The 22,408-nt window shown below is 43.1% G+C and overlaps 1 protein-coding gene across 1 annotated transcript in view; it reads left to right on the forward strand.

The window, feature by feature from the left end:
* Positions 1-1,311: 1,311 nt before the first annotated feature.
* Positions 1,312-22,408, forward strand: part of LOC311236959 (cyclin-T2-like) — a 30,812-nt gene continuing 9,715 nt past the window's right edge. The window contains exons 1-7 of the mRNA XM_084324766.1: positions 1,312-1,491; positions 2,492-2,573; positions 2,662-2,790; positions 14,215-14,275; positions 17,104-17,166; positions 18,182-18,227; positions 21,725-21,888. Of these exons, the coding sequence (XP_084180892.1) occupies positions 1,334-1,491; positions 2,492-2,573; positions 2,662-2,790; positions 14,215-14,275; positions 17,104-17,166; positions 18,182-18,227; positions 21,725-21,888 (703 nt within the window). The 5' untranslated portion in view covers positions 1,312-1,333. The remainder of the gene's footprint in view (positions 1,492-2,491; positions 2,574-2,661; positions 2,791-14,214; positions 14,276-17,103; positions 17,167-18,181; positions 18,228-21,724; positions 21,889-22,408) is intronic.

Consider the following 22,408-nt stretch of genomic DNA (forward strand, 5'->3'; position numbering starts at 1 on the left):
AAATGGTAGCCCAGAAGGCTTCACACATAATTTCAGCAATGGTTGATTGATTGATTGAAAACTTTATTAACAGATTGCAGAATGGGTACAGTACAGTACAGCTCAATACATACAATTGTTAAGGGGATGCAGACCAGAGAAAGACTTTCGTCTTGTTTACATCAGGGTCCCCCATTTTCAATTCATCATAACATATATGACATACATGACATACAGATAGGCAGTACTGCTACATCTATACATTTATGACATACCAGATTTGCAAATACAGTACTGTTTGTGATACAAAAAGAGTCCAGAAAAGGGAGTATATACATTTGACGTAAAAACTGTACATTGGAGGAGGTTGGGTGGGGGGGGGGGGGGGGTTGGGTAGGAGGGGTTGGGGGGGGGGAAACACTGTACAACTGTACAAGCAAAACTGTACATTGGAATATTGACACCCATACTAGGTAATTTACTGTACATTGGAGGGGGTTGGGTGGGGGAAGCACTGTACAAACAAGCAAAACTGTACATTGGAATATTGACAAAACCATACTAGGTAAATTACTGTACATTGTTGGGGGTTGGGTTAGGACATTTACAGGGGCCAGTTTCGAATTGCAGTCTCCCGTAGGTGTTCTTTGTGAGTGGTTTTGAAAGTGGGTAGTGATTCACATTCCTTTACAGCTTTGGGTAGGGTGATATGAAAAGAGTCCAGAAAAGAGAGTATATACATTTGACGTAGAAACTGTACATTGGAGGAGGTTGGGTAGGTGGGGGGGGCTGTACATTGGAGGTGGTTGGGTGGGTGGGGGGGTTATACGCAACATTTATACGTTTGTTGAGGGGTGTGATAGTTTGAAGGAAAGGGATAGGAGGAACGTGAGGTTAGGGGGGGGGGACACTGTACAACTGAACAAGCAAAACTGTACATTGGAATATTGACAAGACCATACTTGGTCATTTACTGTACATTGGGGGGGTTGTGTTAGGACATTTACAGGGGCCAGTTTTGAATTGCAGTCTCCCCCGTAGGTGTTTTTTGAGAGTGTTTTTGAAAGTGGGTAGTGATTCACATTCCTTTACAGCTTTGGGTAGGGCGTTCCACATTGATGTGGCAAGTTGTATTTCACGTTTGTTTTGTTTGTGTACAAATGTGATCACAAAAAAAATTATTGTTGTGGGTTGAAACACCACGTGAACCCGTATCGACCACTGAGTGGCGCTGCTGGAAAACTACAACCAAGTTGTTTATAGCCACGCATGCGCCTATAATCTTTCCGCCGCCCCCCCTCCCCTCCCCGCTCCAGTCTGCCACACCGTCGCGTCTGGATGCGGCAGCGGCGTAATGGCGGCGCACCGGGGACCCTCCACGAAATGGATCTTCTCCCGGGAGCAACTGGAGAACAGCCCGTCTCGCCGCGGCGGAGTGGAAGCCGAAAGGGAGCTCTCTTACCGACAGCAAGCCGCCAACTTGATCCAGGACATGGGCCAGAGACTCAACGTGTATCCTTCTTGAACCGAGGAGTCGTCGTTAGCCGGGGCAACGCGGGCCTAAAGCTAACGTCGCTGCTAGCATGGCAGCTGTGTATTTATTTACCCTCAAAACGTTCAATGCCGCAGTTGAAACGTGCCTCTAATGAGCCGTTTAATTCAAACTAAGGAGAGTACACTAGCTATTAACATTGGCAGCTAACCGGCTCGGCGACGTTATTGTTATTTTTTAGCTGCGACGCCTAACGTTCGCTAGCTGCATTCAGGCCTGTTGGCTGGCGAGCCATTGTTTCTTCTCCTCGAGGAAACTATAAATGAAGGAAGGGTCATTACGTCACCGTGTGAACGCACATTGGGTGCCAAGTGAAGACACTTCAAATTGGGCCGATGTTGAGTTGAATGGGCTCAGATATCATCCGTTATGTCATTAAAACGGGTTACCCCAGATGTCGGAAGCATCTGCAATTTGCTGCATTGTTAACTAGCTAAAAACGTTATATTATTGGTTCATGTGTATTTCCCTCATAACTAGATGCATTTTTAAATGCATGCTTCGGTAGAACTGGCACCAAGCGGCAGATAATAATAACGCTGGTATTCTGTCGTGATTAACCCTTCCTCCCTTTTATAGTTTCCTTGTTATAGAACGCTGGTATTCTGACGTGAAGACCCGTCCTTCTTTTATAGATTCTTTGCTTCTCCTCAGGCTATCGATTATTTTCTCATTGTTACTTCTATCCCTGTTACTGCTCCTCAAATCTAATCTCTGGTAGACAAAAACTGTTCCTTTATGGTGAAGTTAGTGTGACTGTTGGTGACTGGATTGATGTGGCGCACGTTTTGCTTCTGCTAGCTCACGTTACCCACCCAGCTAACTGCAGCCATCGCCACAGTGCAAGACGTCTTAGCAGTTTATTAAAGCGTTGCTTCCACATCATTCCCGGCACCACCTCCTTGTGGATGTTCTCTGTAATCGACCCGGCTGTTGTTACGCCTTAACTCTTATTCACAGCTCGCAATTGATTATCAATACAGCCATCGTGTACATGCATAGGTTTTATATGATTCACTCCTTCACCAAGTTCCATAGAAACGTAAGTATACATTCTCTCAGTCATATTCCTTCATGATGTGTCTCAGTCTGACTAAGAGATGTGATGCGAGTGTTTGTGTTTTCCCCAGATCATCTCTCAGACGACCTTGTTCCTGGCGGCCAAAGTGGAGGAGCAGCCCAAGAAGCTGGAACACGTCATAAAAGTGGCTCACGCCTGCACCAACCCCACAGATGCCGCCTTAGACACTAAGAGTAATGTAAGTGAAGTACAGCTGTTTTTGTCACTTCTCACAGAATGACTGTGCTCTTCTAACTAATTAGGTTTCCAGTTGCCATGTTCATGTATCTGGGACACAAGGATGGGCTTTTCAGTTCAGAATTATCTACACTGTACTTAAATTATTATTGACTCTTTTTGGGTATTTCCCATTTTCTGCCTTTTTCTCACAGTAGCCATTTTACACTGAAATCCAGCAAAGAAGAACCCTCATTCTGCCTCCTTTTTTTGTTTCTACTGAACCAGGCAGGGGTGGCACTGCTCCAACACAGTGTGTGCCTTAGACAGAACACCAGTGTTCAAGAGTCGTAGGCGGATAGAAGCGGTGCATCTCGGTTTGTGGTTCTTAAATGCATCTCTAAAGGCTCACAAACACGATGATAAATAAAATCAATTTGACATGCATAACTCTTGATGATGAGAAGACAAGCTTTCTCTAGGCTTTTGAAAATGCAGACCTTGCAGCCGAGATGGGAGAGCTATCGCAAGCCTTTTATTTCTCTTCGAGGCACAACTTTTAAAAAATGGTTACTAATATTTCCGTGGGTCCAAACAAATTGATGGGACAATAGACCCGTCGCTAAACTACGCCCCCTTTGAAAACTCGGTCAAGCTAAGCCGACCGTGGATGACTCTCGTTGACGATGGCCGTAGGTAGCCCCTTTCCTGACTGTGATGCAAGCCTTGCTTCACAGTCACGAAAGGGGCTATGCCGCAGGAGATTTATCACAGCAGGTAATGGACCTGTTTTTTAAAGATAACACAAATATTTCATCTAGAAGCAGACGGAGAGGGTTACAATATGCAGTGGAAAAGTACGTTCATGAGATACACATTTACCTTAGACCTCCATGGTGATGCAAGCATTAGCTATAGATAACGTCGCATTACTTACAGTTGACTTGATTGAAGATTACAAGAACTGTGATGATAATCCATGATTATTACTATTGCTGATACATTTAGTTTAAGGCTAGTGGGCCAACACAGTATACGAGCTAGACCCGACAGTTGTGTCACTACTAGTCACTAGAATGAGGAAAAAAGTGAGAGCTGTCACCTGCCAACAATCCTCATCCATAAAGGGGTGAGACGTCAGAGAATGGTATGCTGCACATTCTAGTGTACATCAGGTCAAATGATTGATTACACAAACTATAAATGTATAGTGATGGAGACCAAAGTAAAAATACCTAATAATAAAATAGACCTAATAATAGGGGGCGACAGTGGCTTGGGAGTAGAGCAGTCGTCTGGTAATCCAGAGGTTCCCGGTTTGATTCTCGCTCCTCCCGGGCAGCGTGTCGAAGTGTCCTTGAGCAAGACACTGAGCAGGTTGGCACCTTGCATGGTTGCCTCCACCGTCGGTGTGTGAGTGAATGGGTAAGATGTGAGAAACAAATTGTAAAGCTATATCTATATATTGTAATTTGCTATATCAGCAACTGTCAAGTGAAGATTAAGTAGTAGATGCCTATAGAATATGTACTGTACTTTTACTTTTGAAACTTAATACATTACTGTAGTGATTGTAATGGTACATAATTCACCCACGGAACTATTGTAACATTCTAGAAAATTAGTGCCGCCCGAACATTCTGGAACGTGTGTCATGCAGTGGATGTGAGCGGATCGGAGCGTGAGCGGCGCGGGGCGCGGAGCGGCCGGTTTTGACGTGAGCGAGGAGTGGGTTTTAAAATGAGTCGGCGCGACGTCCGGAGCGAGAGTTCTCCTCCGCTCCAATCCACTCCAGGCCGCTCACAGTGGTTTAACACTGATGTAATATATACATGCAGTACAATGCCAAAGCAACAGATGGCGATGTACAAACATGAAGGCCATTTTCAACCAATGAGAAGGGTGAACCTGTGATAGGCTGTTCGTTCAGGCTTTGTCACTGTAGAGACGCCCACACTCACTCCAGTTGAAAAAGTATCGACGCCATTGTTGTTGACGTTAGCTTACATGCTAACGTTAATGGCAGCGACCATAGCATTGTGGCTCGGCTAGCCTATCATCGCTTAATAGAGATAGTGAATGGATAAACAACGTTATTTAACATTGCAGAATGGCTACAATTACAATGCGGCTCAATACAAACAATTGTTAAGGGGCCCAGGGGGTGTAGACTGTTGTAGTTTGAGCTCATTTACACCATGCTCCAAAAAAAGAAGAAAAAAAACTGCGAGCGATCTGGCGCGGGGAGCGGGGAGCGCTCGATTCAAGGTGAGCGGGGAGCGAGCGGAGAGCGACTTGGGGGCGGGGTCAACATGAGTGATTAGCGGAGCGGACCAAGCTTTAAAGAGCGGATTTCTCGGCCGCGCCGATCCGCTCACGTGGTCTGGTGTCATGTCATGGCAGTACATTCTAGAACCTTAGTACTGCCCGATCATTCTGGAACGTTGGTGATGTCATAGTAGAACCTTCTAGAACCTCTAACATTTCTAGTAACGTCCACCTTCCGGGGAGCCTGCGCCACAGGCCGGCACTCCTCATCTGGAGTAAGAGGGGAGGAGAGAGGGGTCAAGTCAAGAGTTTTATTTGTCACGGCATACAGGTATACAATGAAATGCGGGTGGTCTTGCCCGCAACGATGTGCAATACAGTGGTACAACATATAATAGAATCCAATAAAAACAACATTGTGCAATAAACAGGTAACATGGTGTGACATCTCGGTATCTGTACATAGTTATTTACAGAGCATATAGGACATGCTAGGTAGCTTTGGTAGTGCAATACACTGTTACTGTTGTTATGGCTAAAAGGAAAGGCCACTTTAAATTAGTATAAGTGTGGGTGTGTGCGGCATGAGTGTGTGCCCGCTCATGTTAAAGTGGCTGCTAGTGTGTGAGCGTGCACAGCGTGCGTGTCGTGTGTGTGCTCATGTGTGCTTTGTGTGTGGTTAGTTCAGTGTTCTGTGGCACTCAATGTTCATTGTTCAAGGCTCTGATGGCCTGGGGGAAGAAGCTGAGCCTAAGCCTCTCTGTCCTAGTAGCTGGGGTTCGCAGGCGTCTGCCTGACCTCAGCAGCTGGAACAGGCTGTTATTGGGGTGGTGGGGGTCTTTCATTATTCTGCAGGCTCTGGATTTGCACCTCTTGTTGTATAGAACCTGCAGGGGAGGTAGTGCAATACCCGTGGTACGCTCGGCTGAGCGCACCACTCTCTGTAGGGCCTTCTTGTCCTGTGCCGTGCTGTTTCCATACCAGGCAGTGATGTTTCCGGTCAAGATGCTCTCTACAGCTCCTGAGTAGAACACAGCCCTGGGGGGACCCGATGCTCAGGGTTATGGTGTTGGAGGTCTGACCCCCCACCCTGACCGCCTGGGGTCTTTCACTCAAAGTCCAGTACCCAGGCGCTCAGAGCGGAGCTCAGACCCAGCTCGATCAGCTTGTCCACCAGTCTGGTGGGGACTATGGTGTTGAACGCTGAGCTGTAGTCAATGAACAACAGTCTCACATAGCCCCCCTTCTGACGGTCCAGGTGAGAGAGGGTGCTGTGCAGTACTTGGGAGACCGCATCGTCAGTGGACCTGTTTGGCCTGTATGCAAATTGCATAGGGTCCATATCGCTGGGGAGGGAGGCACAAATGTGATCCTTGACCAGCCTCTCGAAACATTTCATGGCCACAGAGGTGAGTGCCACCGGTCTGTAGTCATTGAGACCTGCTGGGGAGGGTTTCTTTGGTACCGGGATAATGGTAGACATCTTGAAGCAGGCAGGGACCACTGACTCCTTCAGGGATCGATTAAATATGGTGGTGAACACAGGGGCTAGCTGGTTAGCACAGGACTTGAGTATGCGTCCTGTTATTCCATCTGGGCCAGCCGCCTTCCTGGTGTTCACCTGCATAAATGCTCTTCTCACACTGTGTACCGTCAATGAGAGAGCGTCCCCGCCCCCCCCCCCCCCCCCTCCACAACAGCCGGCGCACCAGTGACGTCACTAGCCGTTGAGCTAGCAGTGCCACTGTTTGCACCAAACCGCACGTAGAAGGTGTTGAGCTGGTCCGCAAGGGAGGCGTCGTCGCTCCCCATTGAGGGGGCGCTGACTTTGTAGTCAGTTATAGTCCTCAGTCCCTGCCATAAGCCTCTTGTGTCATTCTGTGCCTTTGTGCCTCCATCTTGTCGGCATACGTCCTCTTAGCAAGTTTAACAGCCTTGCGCAGAGTGTAGACTGTTGTCTTGTACTCTTCCATGTTTCCTGACTCTCTGCCCAGGTTATAAGCAGTGGTGCGAGAGTTCAGGGCTGCTCTGATAGTACTGTCCACCCATGGTTTCTGGTTTGGGAACACCCTCGCCTTCTTTGTGGGGACAATACTATCAGCCAGTGTTGTTATGAATGACACCACGGTGTCTGTGAACTCGCTGACGTCACTGGTGCTCCTCTCGAACATTCCCCAGTCGGCGACGTCTAGTGCGTCCTGAAGCGTGGCCTCTGATTGGTCGTCCCATTTTTTTTTACCTCACGTGACACGACGGCGTCACGTGATCTCTGTTTGTAAGCGGGGACCAACAAGATGGCGGCATGATCCGACGTGTTCGTCGCTCCCGCTAATGGTGGGGCCGGTACAGCCTTGTATCCGGCTCTGAACGGGGTGTAACAGTGGTCGAGTGTATTTCCTCTTGTGGAACAGACGATGTGCTGAAAGAAAGACGGCATGACTTTTTTCAGATTCGCCTGATTGAAATCCCCGGCTACAATCATGGCTTGATCTGGTCATGATCATGATCATGGCGCGACGCGAGTCAGTCGCCGTGGGTTTTGCTCAGCAACGAATGTGCAAATTTTTTGTTATTATGTTTGTTTTTACTACTTTATCGAAGCATCACTGGCGGGGACGTCATACGACCGCCAGTCACTTAATGACCTAAACTCCGGACTCAAAGAGGAGTTTAGAGACACTTTATCATGCCAAGAATGGCCAATGGAGATCAGAAGAGACAAAGATGCGGGAGACGGCCGCAAGACAAAGAAGAAACACAGGGGGAAGAGGAGCGGGATCAGATTAAGACTAAGAAGATCTGCTTACCGTCCGGCTATTCCATCTATCTTCCTGGCGAATGCACGTTCGCTAGAGAGTAAGATGGATGATTTACGAGCGCGGGTCCGATTCCAGCGAGGGATGAAGGACTGCAATATCCTGTGTTTCACGGAGACCTGGCTGAAACCAGTGACTCCCGATCACAGCATCTCTCCCTCCAACTCCTTCACCATCTTCAGAGCGGACCGTACAGAAGCCTCCGGGAGGAGCATCGGCGGGGGTCTCTGCCTTATGACCAACAACGGCTGGACTAGCCCCGGGGAGGTGAAGATACTCTCCCGTTCATGCTCTCCCGACATGGAACACCTCTCGATCCAATGTCGCCCCTTCCATCTTCCACGCGAGTTCACTGCAGTGATCATGACTGCAGTGTACATTCCCCCCCAGGCGAGCGTCGGCAGGGCGCTAGCGGAACTACACGACCATTTGAACACACCATGGATGGATAAGGAGAGAGGGGTGATGGATAAGGGGAGAGGGATGAGGGGGAGAGGCAGTAACATCTCCAGCACACCTCATTCTGTTAAAAAAACACAAAAAGCTGAGTATTAGCTAAGCATAGACGGATAATAATAGTTCATTTATGGAGCATCTTTCATACATAAAATGCAGCTCAAAGTGGATTTTATTGATTCCTACAAACCGGTTGATACACTCACTCATCTGTGGCCTTTTGGAATAAACCTAATAAACAGTCAGCGTTAAGAGTATGGTCAGGGTTACCTTATGGTTATGGTTGGGGCTAGGTTATGGTTCTGTATATAACCTTTATTTACCAGGGTAGGTTCTGTGTATAACCTTTATTTACCAGGGTAGGTTCTGTTTATAACCTTTATTTACCACTAGCTGGCTCTACTAGTACTAGCCCTGCTATCAATCCAGTCCAGAGTATAAGCTAACGTTATGATTAGGGATGGGTACCTTTCACATTTGAACCAATACCGCTACCTGTGAATCGATACCGGTACCCAGCGGTACCTTTTTTCGGTACTTTAGTCTCAAGAAATTTAATTTACCTACCTCAGTCGTAAAAAAAAAATCCAAACTTCAAATAACTACAATTTCGACAGTTTTCGGCTTGTCATTGCTCCGACTGCTTTGTTGTTGAATCAAGTCAAATCCTAGGTAAGCATATATTGTGCGTGTGAACGTTGACATGAAGAGAATTTTTTTTTCCTCCCCGGTATCTCACTTGATTCGATACTCTGTAGTACCGACGTGTTTCGGTTCGGTACCTCAAAAGTACCGAATTCGGTACCCATCCCTAGTTATGATTAGGGATGGGTATCGTTAGGATTTTATCGATACTACTACTCTTATCGATACTGCTTAACGGTTCGGTACTTTGTCGATACTCTTATCGGTTCTTTTTGGTTATTTTTTTGCAAGAAAAAAAGACAATTAATTAAGAACAGAATCAACATTGCTTTATTATTTATAAATACAACTTTATAAATAAGTATTATAAATAAATATAATTTCTTCAGCAGCAGCAATGTTCTTTTATATAACTTTATAAATAAATATAATAAATTAATATAATTTCTTCAGCAACAGCAGCAACAATGTTTTAAATGTGTCTGACTCTGAATTATAGACTTTTTATAATAAACAACAAATGCAAAAGGCTAACAGAACTGTGACACTCGTTCACCCTATCCTCTGTCATCCTTCCTCTAGCTGCTAGGGAGAAAGGACTTTGGGTGGTGGAGGGAGGTAGAGGGAGGATGTGTGGTGGCCCTGGGCTCACTGGCCTGGGACATAGTGGCTGACGCCTCAGCTTGACGATCTATAAAAAGTTTAGATTGTAGTATTTGTAGCTAAACAATTGTTTTGTTTATTAGCCTATTTGTAATAATTCGTTATTAGCCTAGGCAACTCCGTATCTTGGGTTACGGCTGCAGTATGCAGATGGAACACTGCGCGCAAGGCAGTCGAATACGCGCATTTCTGCACACTAATATCATGTTTTGCCAACAGATGTTTTGATAAATTGATTTGCTCGTATTGCCACCCTTACTGGCAAATGTTTTGTTGCACTTGTGGCAACGTGCATTGTCGGCATTGACCCTTGTAAAGTATATCCATACTTTAGAACGCTTCGCTCTATCCGCCATGATCACGACTCAGTGCATGCAGAGCTGCTGTCTGTGTGCCGCGCGCTATAGCACGGGGCGTCGGGGACAGAACTTTCATTAAGGAGTACCCGTATGTAGTACCCGTATGTCTATGTGTAGCACTAGCGAGCGACTCGCGAGGAGTGTGTGTAATAACTCGCTGGCTGCGGCTCGCTTCTCGTGCAGAGACAGAGAGAGGATCGTTCGCAACTTTTAAATAATAATAATAATAATAATAATTTCTCTAGAGTATCGATAGCAGTACCGAGGACGTCAGAGCTTATAAATACTCCGGTATTTTCTAATATAGTACCGGTTCCCGTTTAAAACCGGGGTCCGGGGGGCATCCCTAGTTATGATGCAGAAAGCTAACCTTATGATGCAGAAATATCTGCGGTATCGTTACATGTTGGCAGCTAACGTTAGCTAGCTGCTAACTTTAGCTAACTAGGCTGGATATACAATAGCTAGTTCGCAGTCAAAGTCAAACGTTAGCAAACTAATAGTTTGATTTACGTTTCTAATACATGCCGTCAAATATTATGTTTTTATGAATTGACCTTACCTTTGAGCAAACATAAGTGTCCTTGGTAATGGTCTTCACATTCATTTGTGTATGTGGTCGACGACACAGTAGAATCCACCGCTTGCACTCTCTAGTTTTCGTTTGGGCTTCGGAAAAGGTATGAAATAATATACTCCATCCAGTCTTTCAGGGTACCTGGTGTCCGAATTACAGGTACCCCACGCACAGCGTTTCACCATCGGATATTATGTAGATAATAACATAAAACTGAACTCTTAACACTTTGAGTGCCACTCACGAGATTTCTCTGGGTTTTTTTTATAGGTGGTTGCATGCCACTCACGAGAGTTATTTTTTTTTTTTTTGCGATCTGAAAAATTATTGCATCACCCGAGCCTACCCGAGTATAGCCGAGGGGCGCCGGCGCTCACTGTGGAAAAAAGCGCCCCCTGTCGTCTCCCAGATGACATAAGTGATTTTGGAATGGACTCAATGAAAATGAATGGGGAAAAAAATCCGGTACTCCACATTTTCCAGTTAACTGATCCAGCCGGGGTTACCAGAGATTAGACACATAGCCATAATTTAAAACATAGATTAGGCGATATTAACGTTAACATTGGCGCCGATGGTGGCATTCAAGCGGTAAAACGGAAAACCAGGCGTGGCGCTCAAAGTGTTAACAGTGGTTTCGATCAAAGTCGTCTGGTTTGATACAGCCTACAATCCTAGTTGACCGAGGTTTGTGCAGCGAGGATTTTGCTGTGATATGATTGGACAAATTCTATTTTGCGGCGTGGTTTAGCGACGGGTCTATTCTAGGGGTTGTTTTTAACTATCTGCGCCAACAACGTTTATATACGCGTTTGCGCGCCAACCGTTGAACGCCAACCACGTATACGTTATTTGGTCAGTTTTCTTCTCTTTTTATATATATTCTATTCAATGTCACGGACCTGTATGTTGCTGTTAAAAGGCATACTGGGACCCAGAGGGTGCAGTACCGTCCAGATCCTACTAGGTGGCAGTATCGAGAGTGCAGTAAACCCTGTTCCAGACCGTGTGTTACGCTTAAACCCCCCCGGGGCGCTGAATTTAGACGGAGCCAAGTAGATCGCTTCATCCGACCACTTTGAAACGCATCTAGCACACTCGATCCATAAGTTGTGCCAAATTATGTCCGGGACCAGATGGACAACCAATACTGGAAATCGCGAGCAGACAATGGACCTGTCTCAAAACCCTGCCCTCTTTTCTTGATCCTCCAATCACAGCTGTCGCTTACCTCTGACTTCCTCGTACAAACAAACAAAGTTTGTACGAGGAAGTCAGAGGTAAGCGACAGCTGTGATTGGAGGATCAAGAAAAGGGGCAGGGTTTGAGATAGGTCTATTGGAATATTCTTTTTGGAATATGCCCGATCAAAGGTAAGGACTATCTGATGTCAATTCCAGCTTGATCGTACAATGTGCTCACATCGATCCAGCTGGTCAGCGTGTGTGGGGTTCACAACGAATGCCGTTACTGGCAATCAAAGCATCAGAAACGACCCCCCCCCCCCCTTGCATGCATTCATGATGAAACATAATACCTATTATATACATTTGATTTGGAAATATTAGCGTGTCCAAGGATGAAACACCAATGCTTTTAGTATAATTCACGTAGGGCCCTATAACTCAGCTCTCCAGGAATTAGCCCGGATCATTCAGAAATAGGGGTGTAACGGTACGCATAAGCCACGGTTCCGTACGTACCTCGGTTTTGTGGTCACGGTTCGGTACGATTTCGGTACAACAGCAAAAAAGCAACAAATGCATAATGCTATTTATTTATTTTGAACAGAAAGTAGTGCAGGTTAAGGTTATACCTAGTGTCTATAGTCTCCCTGAGAGAGCTGGTACAGCCTGGCCCTGTAGTGTATCAAGCAGCAAAACAACAATGAACATACACTCCTGGGGGGCTGATAAAAAAACTAAAAGCAATTGGTCACAATCGGCTACAGAACTGAAAATAATATTATATTATCTTATGTTAATAAATAGATATTTAAATAGATAGAAATAGAATAAAAAATTTACAGTGTTTCAATTCCACCTAACTTGTAGTGCAGGTTATACCTATTTCCACCTGTGTATAGTCTCCCTGAGAGAGCTGGTACAGCCTGGCCCTGTAGTGTATCAAGCAGCAACACAACAATGATTATGAACATACACTCAGGGGGGGGCTAAATAAAAAAAACTAAAAGCAATTGGTCACAATCAGCTACAGAACTGAAAAGAATATCTTATGTTAATAAAGATATTTAAATGAATATAAATAGAATAAAAAATATAACTTGTACAGTGTTTCAATTCCACCTAAGCTATATTACAACATTCAAAGCTAAAGCCCACCCCTCCCCAAAAAGACAGAGGAAAACAAAACATCCTTGCTAGTAGGGAGGTACTGAGGTAGCAGGCCAGGTAGTGTTTGCAAACTGGAAACTTGGTAACATAAAAATAAATAACTCAAATGTTTCCATATACTGTATTTGTATGCAGTTAAATGTAAACAGCAAACATATGTTTTATGTTATATGATGTCAAACAAAAAGGTTCAATTAGCTTCCAAAACTGAAAATCAGCTGAACTGAATACCATCTCCTGTGCGGCAAGTGTGAAAGTGTTAATGACGGTTAGCAAATAGCGTTTAGGTGCTTTATCGCCACCTTCTGGATTAGAGTGTGGTTCATTCAGAACGGAGTCAACGGACTGATTCAGATGTATTCTTCGTATGGCTGCACGTACCGCACCGTGACACGCATACCGTAAATTCGTGGGACGAATACACGTACCGTTACACCCCTACTCCGAAGCTATACTTATATTCACCACGGGATAACGCACAAACGTATTCATGGGGAAAAAAATTAAAAATTCCCATCTTGGACAGAAGATAGTTACTGTCAAATGACTATAGTATTGTATCCATAGCTAGAATATAGATATAGCTCTACAAACAAGGTGACGCACTCCTATCTTTGTAAGCGTGGCCTAGCTAGAACAGGATGAGAAATGGCCGGCGCTAGTTTGGGGGGGGTAGTTTGACTTCGAACATGATGACTGTCCGTTTCACAATGCCGAAAGTGGCACGGGGCAGCCCTCCACTTGTGAAAATAGTTTAAGGGCTGCACGATTCTTGCTAAAATGTGAATCACGATTTTTCTCTAGGAATTGAGATCACCATTCTCTCACACGATTCTTATTTTTTCAATAAAAACATTTATTGCACTCTTTCTTGAACGGATAACATAACACATATGAAAGTGCTTGACTTTAAACTTAAAAGTCTCTTGTAACATACAAAATAACGTTATATATAATAAAAAAAATTAGCGTTTAGAAATTAGATCGCATAGGTCTATGAATCGAGATCACGATTTATTTTCTCGATTAACTCATTGACCGTCACGCTCTTTTCCCATCTCTACTCAATGGCGCCAGCGTTATTGACCATTTTCGCGATGTTTGCGGACCCAGCGCGTGTTCTGTATTATAGCTATGGAGACAATAGTATGGCTCATTTGACAGGCATTATTTATAGTCCAACACTGACAAACCAGTTCATTCAAACCAGTTCTACATAGTTTCTACATACATAGTTTGTGCGCTATTTCCACGCTAAACATAGCCTGAGGTTGAGGTCCTGAATCTGGTGTTTGGTTGACTTTTCAGGCATACCACCAGCAAGCTCAAGAACTGGTGCTGCTGGAGACCATGGTGCTGCAAACGCTGGGTAAGTTGAGTTCTGGTCTCAATGTGTCATGTCTACGGTTCGGTACCACTACCTTCACATTTGAACCGATACCTGTGAATCGATACCGGTCCCAACGGTACCCTTTTTCTGTACTTTTGTCTCTAAAAATGTAATCTACCTACCTCGGTTGTAAAAAAATAAAAAAAATAATATATATAATAATAAATAAAATAATCCAAACTTCAAATAATTTATTATTTATTTAGAACAATTATATAATATTGCAGCGAGCGTTGTCTGCATCTAGCTTTGTAAAGTGTAACAACACTTGCGACCGTTTTCGTCTTGCCATTGCCCCGACTGCTTTGTTGTTGAATCAAGTCAAATCCTAGGTAAGCATGTATTGTGCGTGTGAACGTTGACGTCATCGAGAACAAAAAAAACTGTAAATTAGCAGTACCAAAATATGGCACCGGCGGATCTCGCGTAGTACCGACGTGATTAGGTCGGTACCCTTAATTCGGTTCAGTTCGGTACCCATCCATAGTCATGTCATATTGTAACCGTTCATATAGGAAGGTTCCTGCAAAGCTCTGGAAAATGATGTCGTCATTATGACTGTTTGCTAAGGGCCTTGTGTATAAAATCCCACACTAAATGTTTACACACTCGACAAACGAGGAAACCTTTGTGTGCCTAAAGCAAACTTTATACTTGAATGTCAAAGTGGCCCAGAGGGGGTGGGTAGCTGATGCCACAAATGTAACCGCATGCCGGGCGACGCCAACAACGTGTAGGAATGGCGGGTGGAGAAGGGAGCTGCGGCGGCCCACACGGGAGTCTAGTTTGACCTTAAAGAATATTTTGACGTGTAAAACCTTGCGTATGCTGTTACGGGTTTGCACAAGGTGCTTAAAGTGCTTGATTTAAAAAGTCAATGCCTGGATTTAAAAAGTCAAGGCCTGGAATTCCTTAAACAGCCCATTAACACAAGGTGCTTAAAAAAATTCTTGAAATTCAAATCAACCATTCGCATTGAATGTTTCGTTCATCCATGATCAACTTGTTCTGAATCAAGAAATAGTTTTTTTTAATTAAATCTGACGCTGTCTCGTGCCCTCCAGTTAATTACGTTTTGTCATTTCAAAATGTGTCATTTGGGAACCACAATATTGCGTGCTTGTTCCTGAGGGCGTGTACACAAATATAGGGTAACGTTTCCTACTTACCAATGATTTTGACTATTTCTCTCAGCACAATCCATGCTTTGCTTCATTCATACTAGATACTAAGGCTGCTGACTTATGGCAAAAATCATAAACGTGATTATTTTGATTGATATTGAAATCATGATCACTCATTGTATTGAGAATTAGGGGTGGGACAATACATCGATCCAGATCGATATATCGATCTATTATCAATAATCAAATGGGATCGACGCAACGTAAAAAGATCGATTCATATTGCGATACTCTTATTTTGAAAATCCCCGCGAGTCATATCCGCCGGCGCCCAGTATTGTGAAACTCCGTGTAGACATTACAGCAGTGTTTGCGTCTGCTGTAAAGCACTACAGAGCGTCTATTTTGCGAGCCGATATAAGTCTGTGCAGTTTTTTTCCCTGCAACGGGTCAAATGCATATAACAGGCGTTGCATCGTCGCCATTCCTTTATGCCAACGTCGCGTTAAATATCTAAATGAACGTCGCGTTGGCTGCTTAAAAGCTAAGCAGCTAACCGTGCGAGAGAACAGGAGAGTGAAGAGGGGACTTGGAAGGAGGAGGGGTGGGGGCTGTGGGGGACTGTGTGTGTGTGTGTGTGTCTGTGTGTGTCTGTGTGTGTGTTAAAGCTCAATATATAAAAACAAAAGTGAACAGGAGGTCTATTTGTATTAAAAACAATAGATTGTTTTTCATTTAAATGTCTGGAAGAGCTCAAAAATAAATACATCAATTGATATTTCCGTAGCCTTTTTTTAGTTGATCTAAATGTGACTGATTGTGTTAAATGGGCACATAATATCGCCTCATATCGATCGCAGGCACCTGAATTGAATCGTATCGTATCGTGGCAGACTTTGTGATATCGGCAAATATCGTATCGTTGTCCAAAGAATCGATATCGTATCGTGATGAAACTGATGATTCCCACCCCTATTGAAATGAGAATATCATATGGCGACGACTGAATTTGTTTCACATTTCTTCTTGATCAAAGGCTGCCTTTCATCTTCTACAAGTTATCAAAGACATTTCAAAATAACTGGAGAAATGCGTCGTGGCTGAGCGCACCACAGTGAACGAAGGATGCGCTGCATTTACAATACAAAATTTGTTATATTTTTCATGTTCACAGGAAGCCCAAATTTAAATTGAAACTACTAGATACCTGCAGTTCTGGCGAATTGGCCACAAAACAAACCAATAGGGCCATGTCTGTACAAGCCCTGAAGAGGATTCTGAGACCCACTTGGGGTGCACCGTGGAGACGTCTTGAATATTGCGCAAACTGGAGTGTGGCCCTGTTGAATTTGTTAGTTTTGTGGCTAAATTGCCAGAGCTGCTGGCATCCAGTATGAATAACCACATGGCTTGTGCAGAGAAGGGACTCTACTGATGGACAACATCATGGAGTAGGAAATAGGACTAGGAGTCCAAAAGGCTTATGTACTGATATTGTTCTCTTAAAGAGGTACAATTATAAATCTGAAATGTCTACAAATTGAGGCCTGTTAAAGCATGACATTACATTTTTTTATTGTAACCCTGAAAGTATTGCCATTGTAAAAGTTTCTATGTGTTTGGTTTGGAGGTTATGCGTGATGTACAGGTGGTTGAATTAATGATTTTCTTCAATCTTCACAGGTTTTGAAATTACAGTTGAACATCCACACACGGATGTTGTGAGATGTTCCCAGCTAGTGCGAGGTAGAGGATTATTTCTTGGCTATTTTCTCTTATTGCAAATCACTTCCAGATACATTTGATGCGTTTCAATTCCAAAACTAGATTTAATCTAAAGAAATCAATTGTTTTCGCTTCCTGGTAAGAAAAGAAAACCCTAATCTGTGAGTTGCGGCACTTGATGGTGAACACAAAAAAAAGGTTTAGGATGTGTGATATGTTATAAATTAACTTAAGAATTTGAAGCAGGCTATCAAATTTTCCTCTGTATGGATGTATAGTATTTTGGAATGGAAACCTTGTTGGGTAACATGTTAAACTGAGTGCTACTGATGCACTGTTACAATGTTATTGCAGAGTAATGCTTTTACCGTATATTTGAATGTGTTTCTCAATGTTACTCAATCAAATTTCCCACAGTATGGTATATAGCATTTTAAAATGTTCAGTGCAAAATACACTGCCGTACCTAGCGCCATAGTGTAAAAACACTGCTGCACCATAGTGTAAAAACACTGCCGCAACATGGTGTAAAAACACTGCCACCCCTAGTGCTATAGTGTAAAAACACTGCCACCCCTAGCGCCATAGTGTACATACTGTAAAAACACTGCCACTCCTGGCGCCATAGTGTACATGGTGTAAAAACACTGCCACACCTAGCGCCATAGTGTACATGGTGTAAAAACACTGCCGCGCCATAGTGTACATGGTGTAAAGAGTAGACACTGCCGCACCATAGTGTAATACACTGCCACTCCTAGCATCATAGTGTACATGGTGTAAAGAGTAGACACTGCCGCTCCATAGTGTAAATACACGGCCACTCCTAGCATCATAGTGTACATTGTGTAAAACCTTTGCGCGTGTCGTTTTGCGGCAGTGTGTTTTGACCTTAACCCTTAACTTCTACCTCAACATGTTAAACTGTGATAATAACTCTCTAAACTGTTACTGATACACCAACAATGGTATTGCTTTTATATTTGAGTGTTTCTCCACGTTAACCTGAGTATTCTTCCTCTGTGTTCTTTTACAGCAAGCAAGGACTTGGCACAGACTTCCTATTTCATGGCTACCAACAGGTTGTTATCCTGTCCCCTTATTGCACTGTGATGGCACACTATATCTTCCTGTACTGCAGGGTCCCCCTTCCTGTGTCCAACGCCCTGTTTGCGCCTGGGTCTCGGGAACCCCCTCTGTGGGAAGTACCGGCCCGGGTGCTATGTGCGGTGTATTGTACAAGGGCTCTGTGTTGGCACATAGGGGTTGAATGCACAATGTGGAGTGTAGTGGTGCTGTAGACCGTTCCAGGTTGCTTGGTTCAGAGTGCATATGTCTAAAAAGAATTGGTAGCCTGAATATAGATTGCCACTAAAGATGTAAACTTAGATGTTATCCTGGTAAGTATGAGTAACACTTTTTTTGTTTTTGTTTTTTAACTTATTGCATATTTTTCACCTCAAAATGGCTAACAATGATAACCCCAAACTATACTGCAAATACTGTGTGCTAGCTCTGTGGTAGACAAGTTCGTCTTCATGCTAAAATCATTGGCCAGTCAGGCAGTGAGTAACAGGTGATTAGAGTTGAACTTGTCCACCTCAGTTGGTCTCCATCGAGGGTAGTCTGAATTTTAAATTAAATTGAGTGGAAAAGATTTATATCCTGCAATGGGATATTTGATTTGCTTATGTTGGTCACCGCAAAGCTGCAAACTGTTTTCTTGGTGACTGGCTAGCTGGCTTTGTTATTAGCTGTAATGCAATTCTTTTTACTATTTTTTTTTTTTAAATTAATTTTTTTTTGGAGCAGGTTAGATTTGCCCCTCCAACAGACAGGCAACAGACCAATTTGCTTTAAGCTTCAATGTTTGTTTTGACTATTTTAGTTTGGACATATTCTGATTGTATTTATAAAAAAAGAAAAAAAAATATTCCTACACGCGGCGGCTTAATCATGGAATTAAATGGAAAGTTGAAGGTCTAATTTACAGTTATATGAGCGTGTAGGGATGCTAATCACCTTAGATCGTAATCACTCGAAGGCAGACCATTTTGAAATTAGGGCTGCCCCCTCAGTTTTGATTGGTCGTTTTGATCTTAGTCGACCAAGACTTTGTTAGTTGAGTAGTTTTTTATGCTTTTTTCGTTACTGAATTGAGTTATTTCCAGAAATAAAGGTGCATCTCTGGTAAGCACTAGATGTAATGAGGTCCTTCTGCATTATTGCATGTGGCAAACGCACATTTTATAGTTTTTCAATTAATTCAACACATTCTAAGAATTTCTTTAGTCGAGGACAGCCCTAGAAATTATATAATTTTCATCCGTCTTTAATTTATGCTTCTATTGGTAATTCTTTGTCCATATGCATTTCACACAGATTTGCAATGTAGTTTGGGATTACGGGTATAGATGTAAAACTAGAAACAGAAATTTACAACATTAATTACCAAATCAAATGTCTTTGTTAACAACCTCAGTGTTTCTCAATCTTGTGTTTTTCTGATGGTCCAATACAGTATATTTCATGGTAGCCCGTGTAGGATTTTCTCTAAATATATCATTGTCTGATGAACAACCATCGGCACGACATGGCCCAAGTGAGCTGCTTTGCATTAGCCTAGCCCTAATCAGACTCTTTAGCCTCTTTCGGACATGAACTCTGGACAAAACGCTGAGAATCGGGTGCGGGCATTGCCTGGAGTTGCACATGTAGCACACAGTATGTGATTCCCCATGGCAGACGTGTTCGCACATATGGAAATACTGGTAGAGCGGGGGCATGACGCAGACAGGGAAAGGTTAAAGTAGCCTACTTCCTCTGGAATGGAACATCATAATTATAAATATTTATTTAACTGGCATGTAACTCAAGAGCTTGCAAATAACACCCTCAATAACACCCTCATTAAACATTTGAAATTGAATAAGAGTTGAGTGAAACTTGTGACCAACGCTGTTCCGTACTGTGCAAAAAAACTGGATTTTACCATCAACCAATTGTCTAACAATCCAAAACATCTCATTCTCCGTCAAACAGCAGAGCAAACGGGCCAGCATATCATCTTGCCTTGATATTTCAAGTCTTTCGCAGCATTGAGCAAAAGCTGACATATTTAACAAATTATTACCACTTAGTAATCGTTTCATACAGGCTTAAACACAAGTATGTTTCTATCATCCTGAAAGATTCATACCCAAATCTTCTTAATTTGACCACTATTTAGCTTGTTTTCTTGTCATATTGCATCGGAATTTGTTATATTGTACAATCTTTTATATAGCCTATTGCCAAATAAGGACATTTTCTTCAAAATCGATGTTTGTTTACCCCCATCTGACTATTTATGTTCCCATGAGAAATCGGGACCAAGAGCTTTCATATCACACCTTGATTGCACAACAGTAGTATATTAATGAGAAAATCCTATGGTGCATCTTAAATGATTTAAACATTTTGCAGAATTAGCGAAAGTATCCCAGAGAAATTTTTATCAAATATTGAGGCTAACTGCCCGTTCTAATCTAGAGGGATTGAGAAACACTTATTTTGTTTTGTTAATATACCACCATTTTTTATTGGAATCAAAGTTTGAATTATGTTACTTCATTAAGTTAAGTGGTTAATGTAGTACTTTTTCTTTATTATAAAATGTGTCCTGCCTTGTATAATTGTCACCATATTGCTCTTTGCCATCAGCCAAGTATTATGTTAATTATTAAAAAACAAAGAAAACAAAAAAACACAATAGCCAAGTTGTAGTATAAAACGGAAGTGATGTGAATGAACCATCCAGAGGAGGATGGTTGCAGAAATCAATTGAGAATCATATTTTGACATACATTTGAGGACATGTCTTACACATAGTTATTTTCAAAAGTCTTATAAGGTAAGGTTACCTACCTTTATTATGTGTGAGGATGGCAACATTCTTCTCGTGAATAAGGTTATGTATGTGTGGTCCCTATGGAGATGTGCGTGTGCACGTTGGACTTTGTGAATATACATTTAGCTTTGAGGTGTCTTGTTAAAGGGATATCTTGACATTGAATTTGTCTTCATTAGGCACTTCTGACATTAAAGGAACACGCCAACATTATAGGAAATGTGCTTACCATCTTCTCCGGAGTCGGACAAGAAGACGTATTTCTTTCTCTGTGCGTTCATTAGGAAGCTAGTAGTTCAGTAGTGGTCCATATCCACTTACATTAATTTGTGCTAAACTAGGCTAGCTTGCTGCCAGATAGCTTTCTAATGAACAGAGGAAACTGGTTTCCATCTTGTCTGACTGGAGAATACATTTCTCATAATGTTGGCATGTTCCTTAAGAGAGATTGGTAGTTTTAGATGTAAATATTGCGCTAGTTTGTTTTAAAGTAGAATGGTAAAAAGTGCCAATGCAGCAACTTCCTACACTCAATCAGATGGCTGTCTTAATTTAAGAGGTATACTGGACTGAAATTCAATACGTTAAGGTCTCCCTTCTAGCAACATGAATAGCTCATGTCTTTTTCCCCAAAACCCCCAAGTTAACGATGGGATGTTTCCTTTGTCTTTTCTCTCGCCCCTCTCTTAGCCTACATCTCACCACATTCTGTCTGCAGTACAAGCCCACCGTCATCGCGTGTGTCTGCATCCACCTGGCCTGCAAGTGGTCCAACTGGGAGATTCCCGTCTCCACAGATGGCAAAAACTGGTGGGAGTACCTTGACCGCACGGTGACTCTGCAGTTACTGGATGGTAAGACCTATACTCCGCTCTGCTCCTGTTAATGTGTGACCTGCATTCCAGTGAATACCTACCTTAACACAGATTCATAATATTTTTGTTGATCGACACATGGCAACCTTTCTGCACATAGCAACCATTGTTTCTTCCAACGTGGAGGAAAAATGGTTAAATATTATTAATCAATTATTCATCCGTTCATTCAAACCTTTATTTATTCTCTGCTGTTTAGCCCTGGACTGTGGTGGTTTTTGGTTATATAACCACCTCCCTTGTTCACTGAGTGCTCAGAGGACTGATGTGCTGATGGTATCAAATCCACTGAGCCAGTGTTTCTTGATTGACCACTCTGTGGCTTTTGTACCTTGAACAAAATGTTTGCAAATGTTTCGAGGATAAAACAATACAAATTTAGTGTGATACAGGAATGTATGTAAACCCATTAGTAGCAATGCTCCACCCCGTCTCTCCTGTCTCTCCTCCTCTTGTACTGAGAGCATGCCTTCACTAACGTGCCAATTCCAGGACTGTG

Source organism: Notolepis coatsorum, assembly GCF_963971535.1.
Source record: "Notolepis coatsorum genome assembly, chromosome: 1".
In the NCBI taxonomy this organism is placed as follows: domain Eukaryota; kingdom Metazoa; phylum Chordata; class Actinopteri; order Aulopiformes; family Paralepididae; genus Notolepis; species Notolepis coatsorum.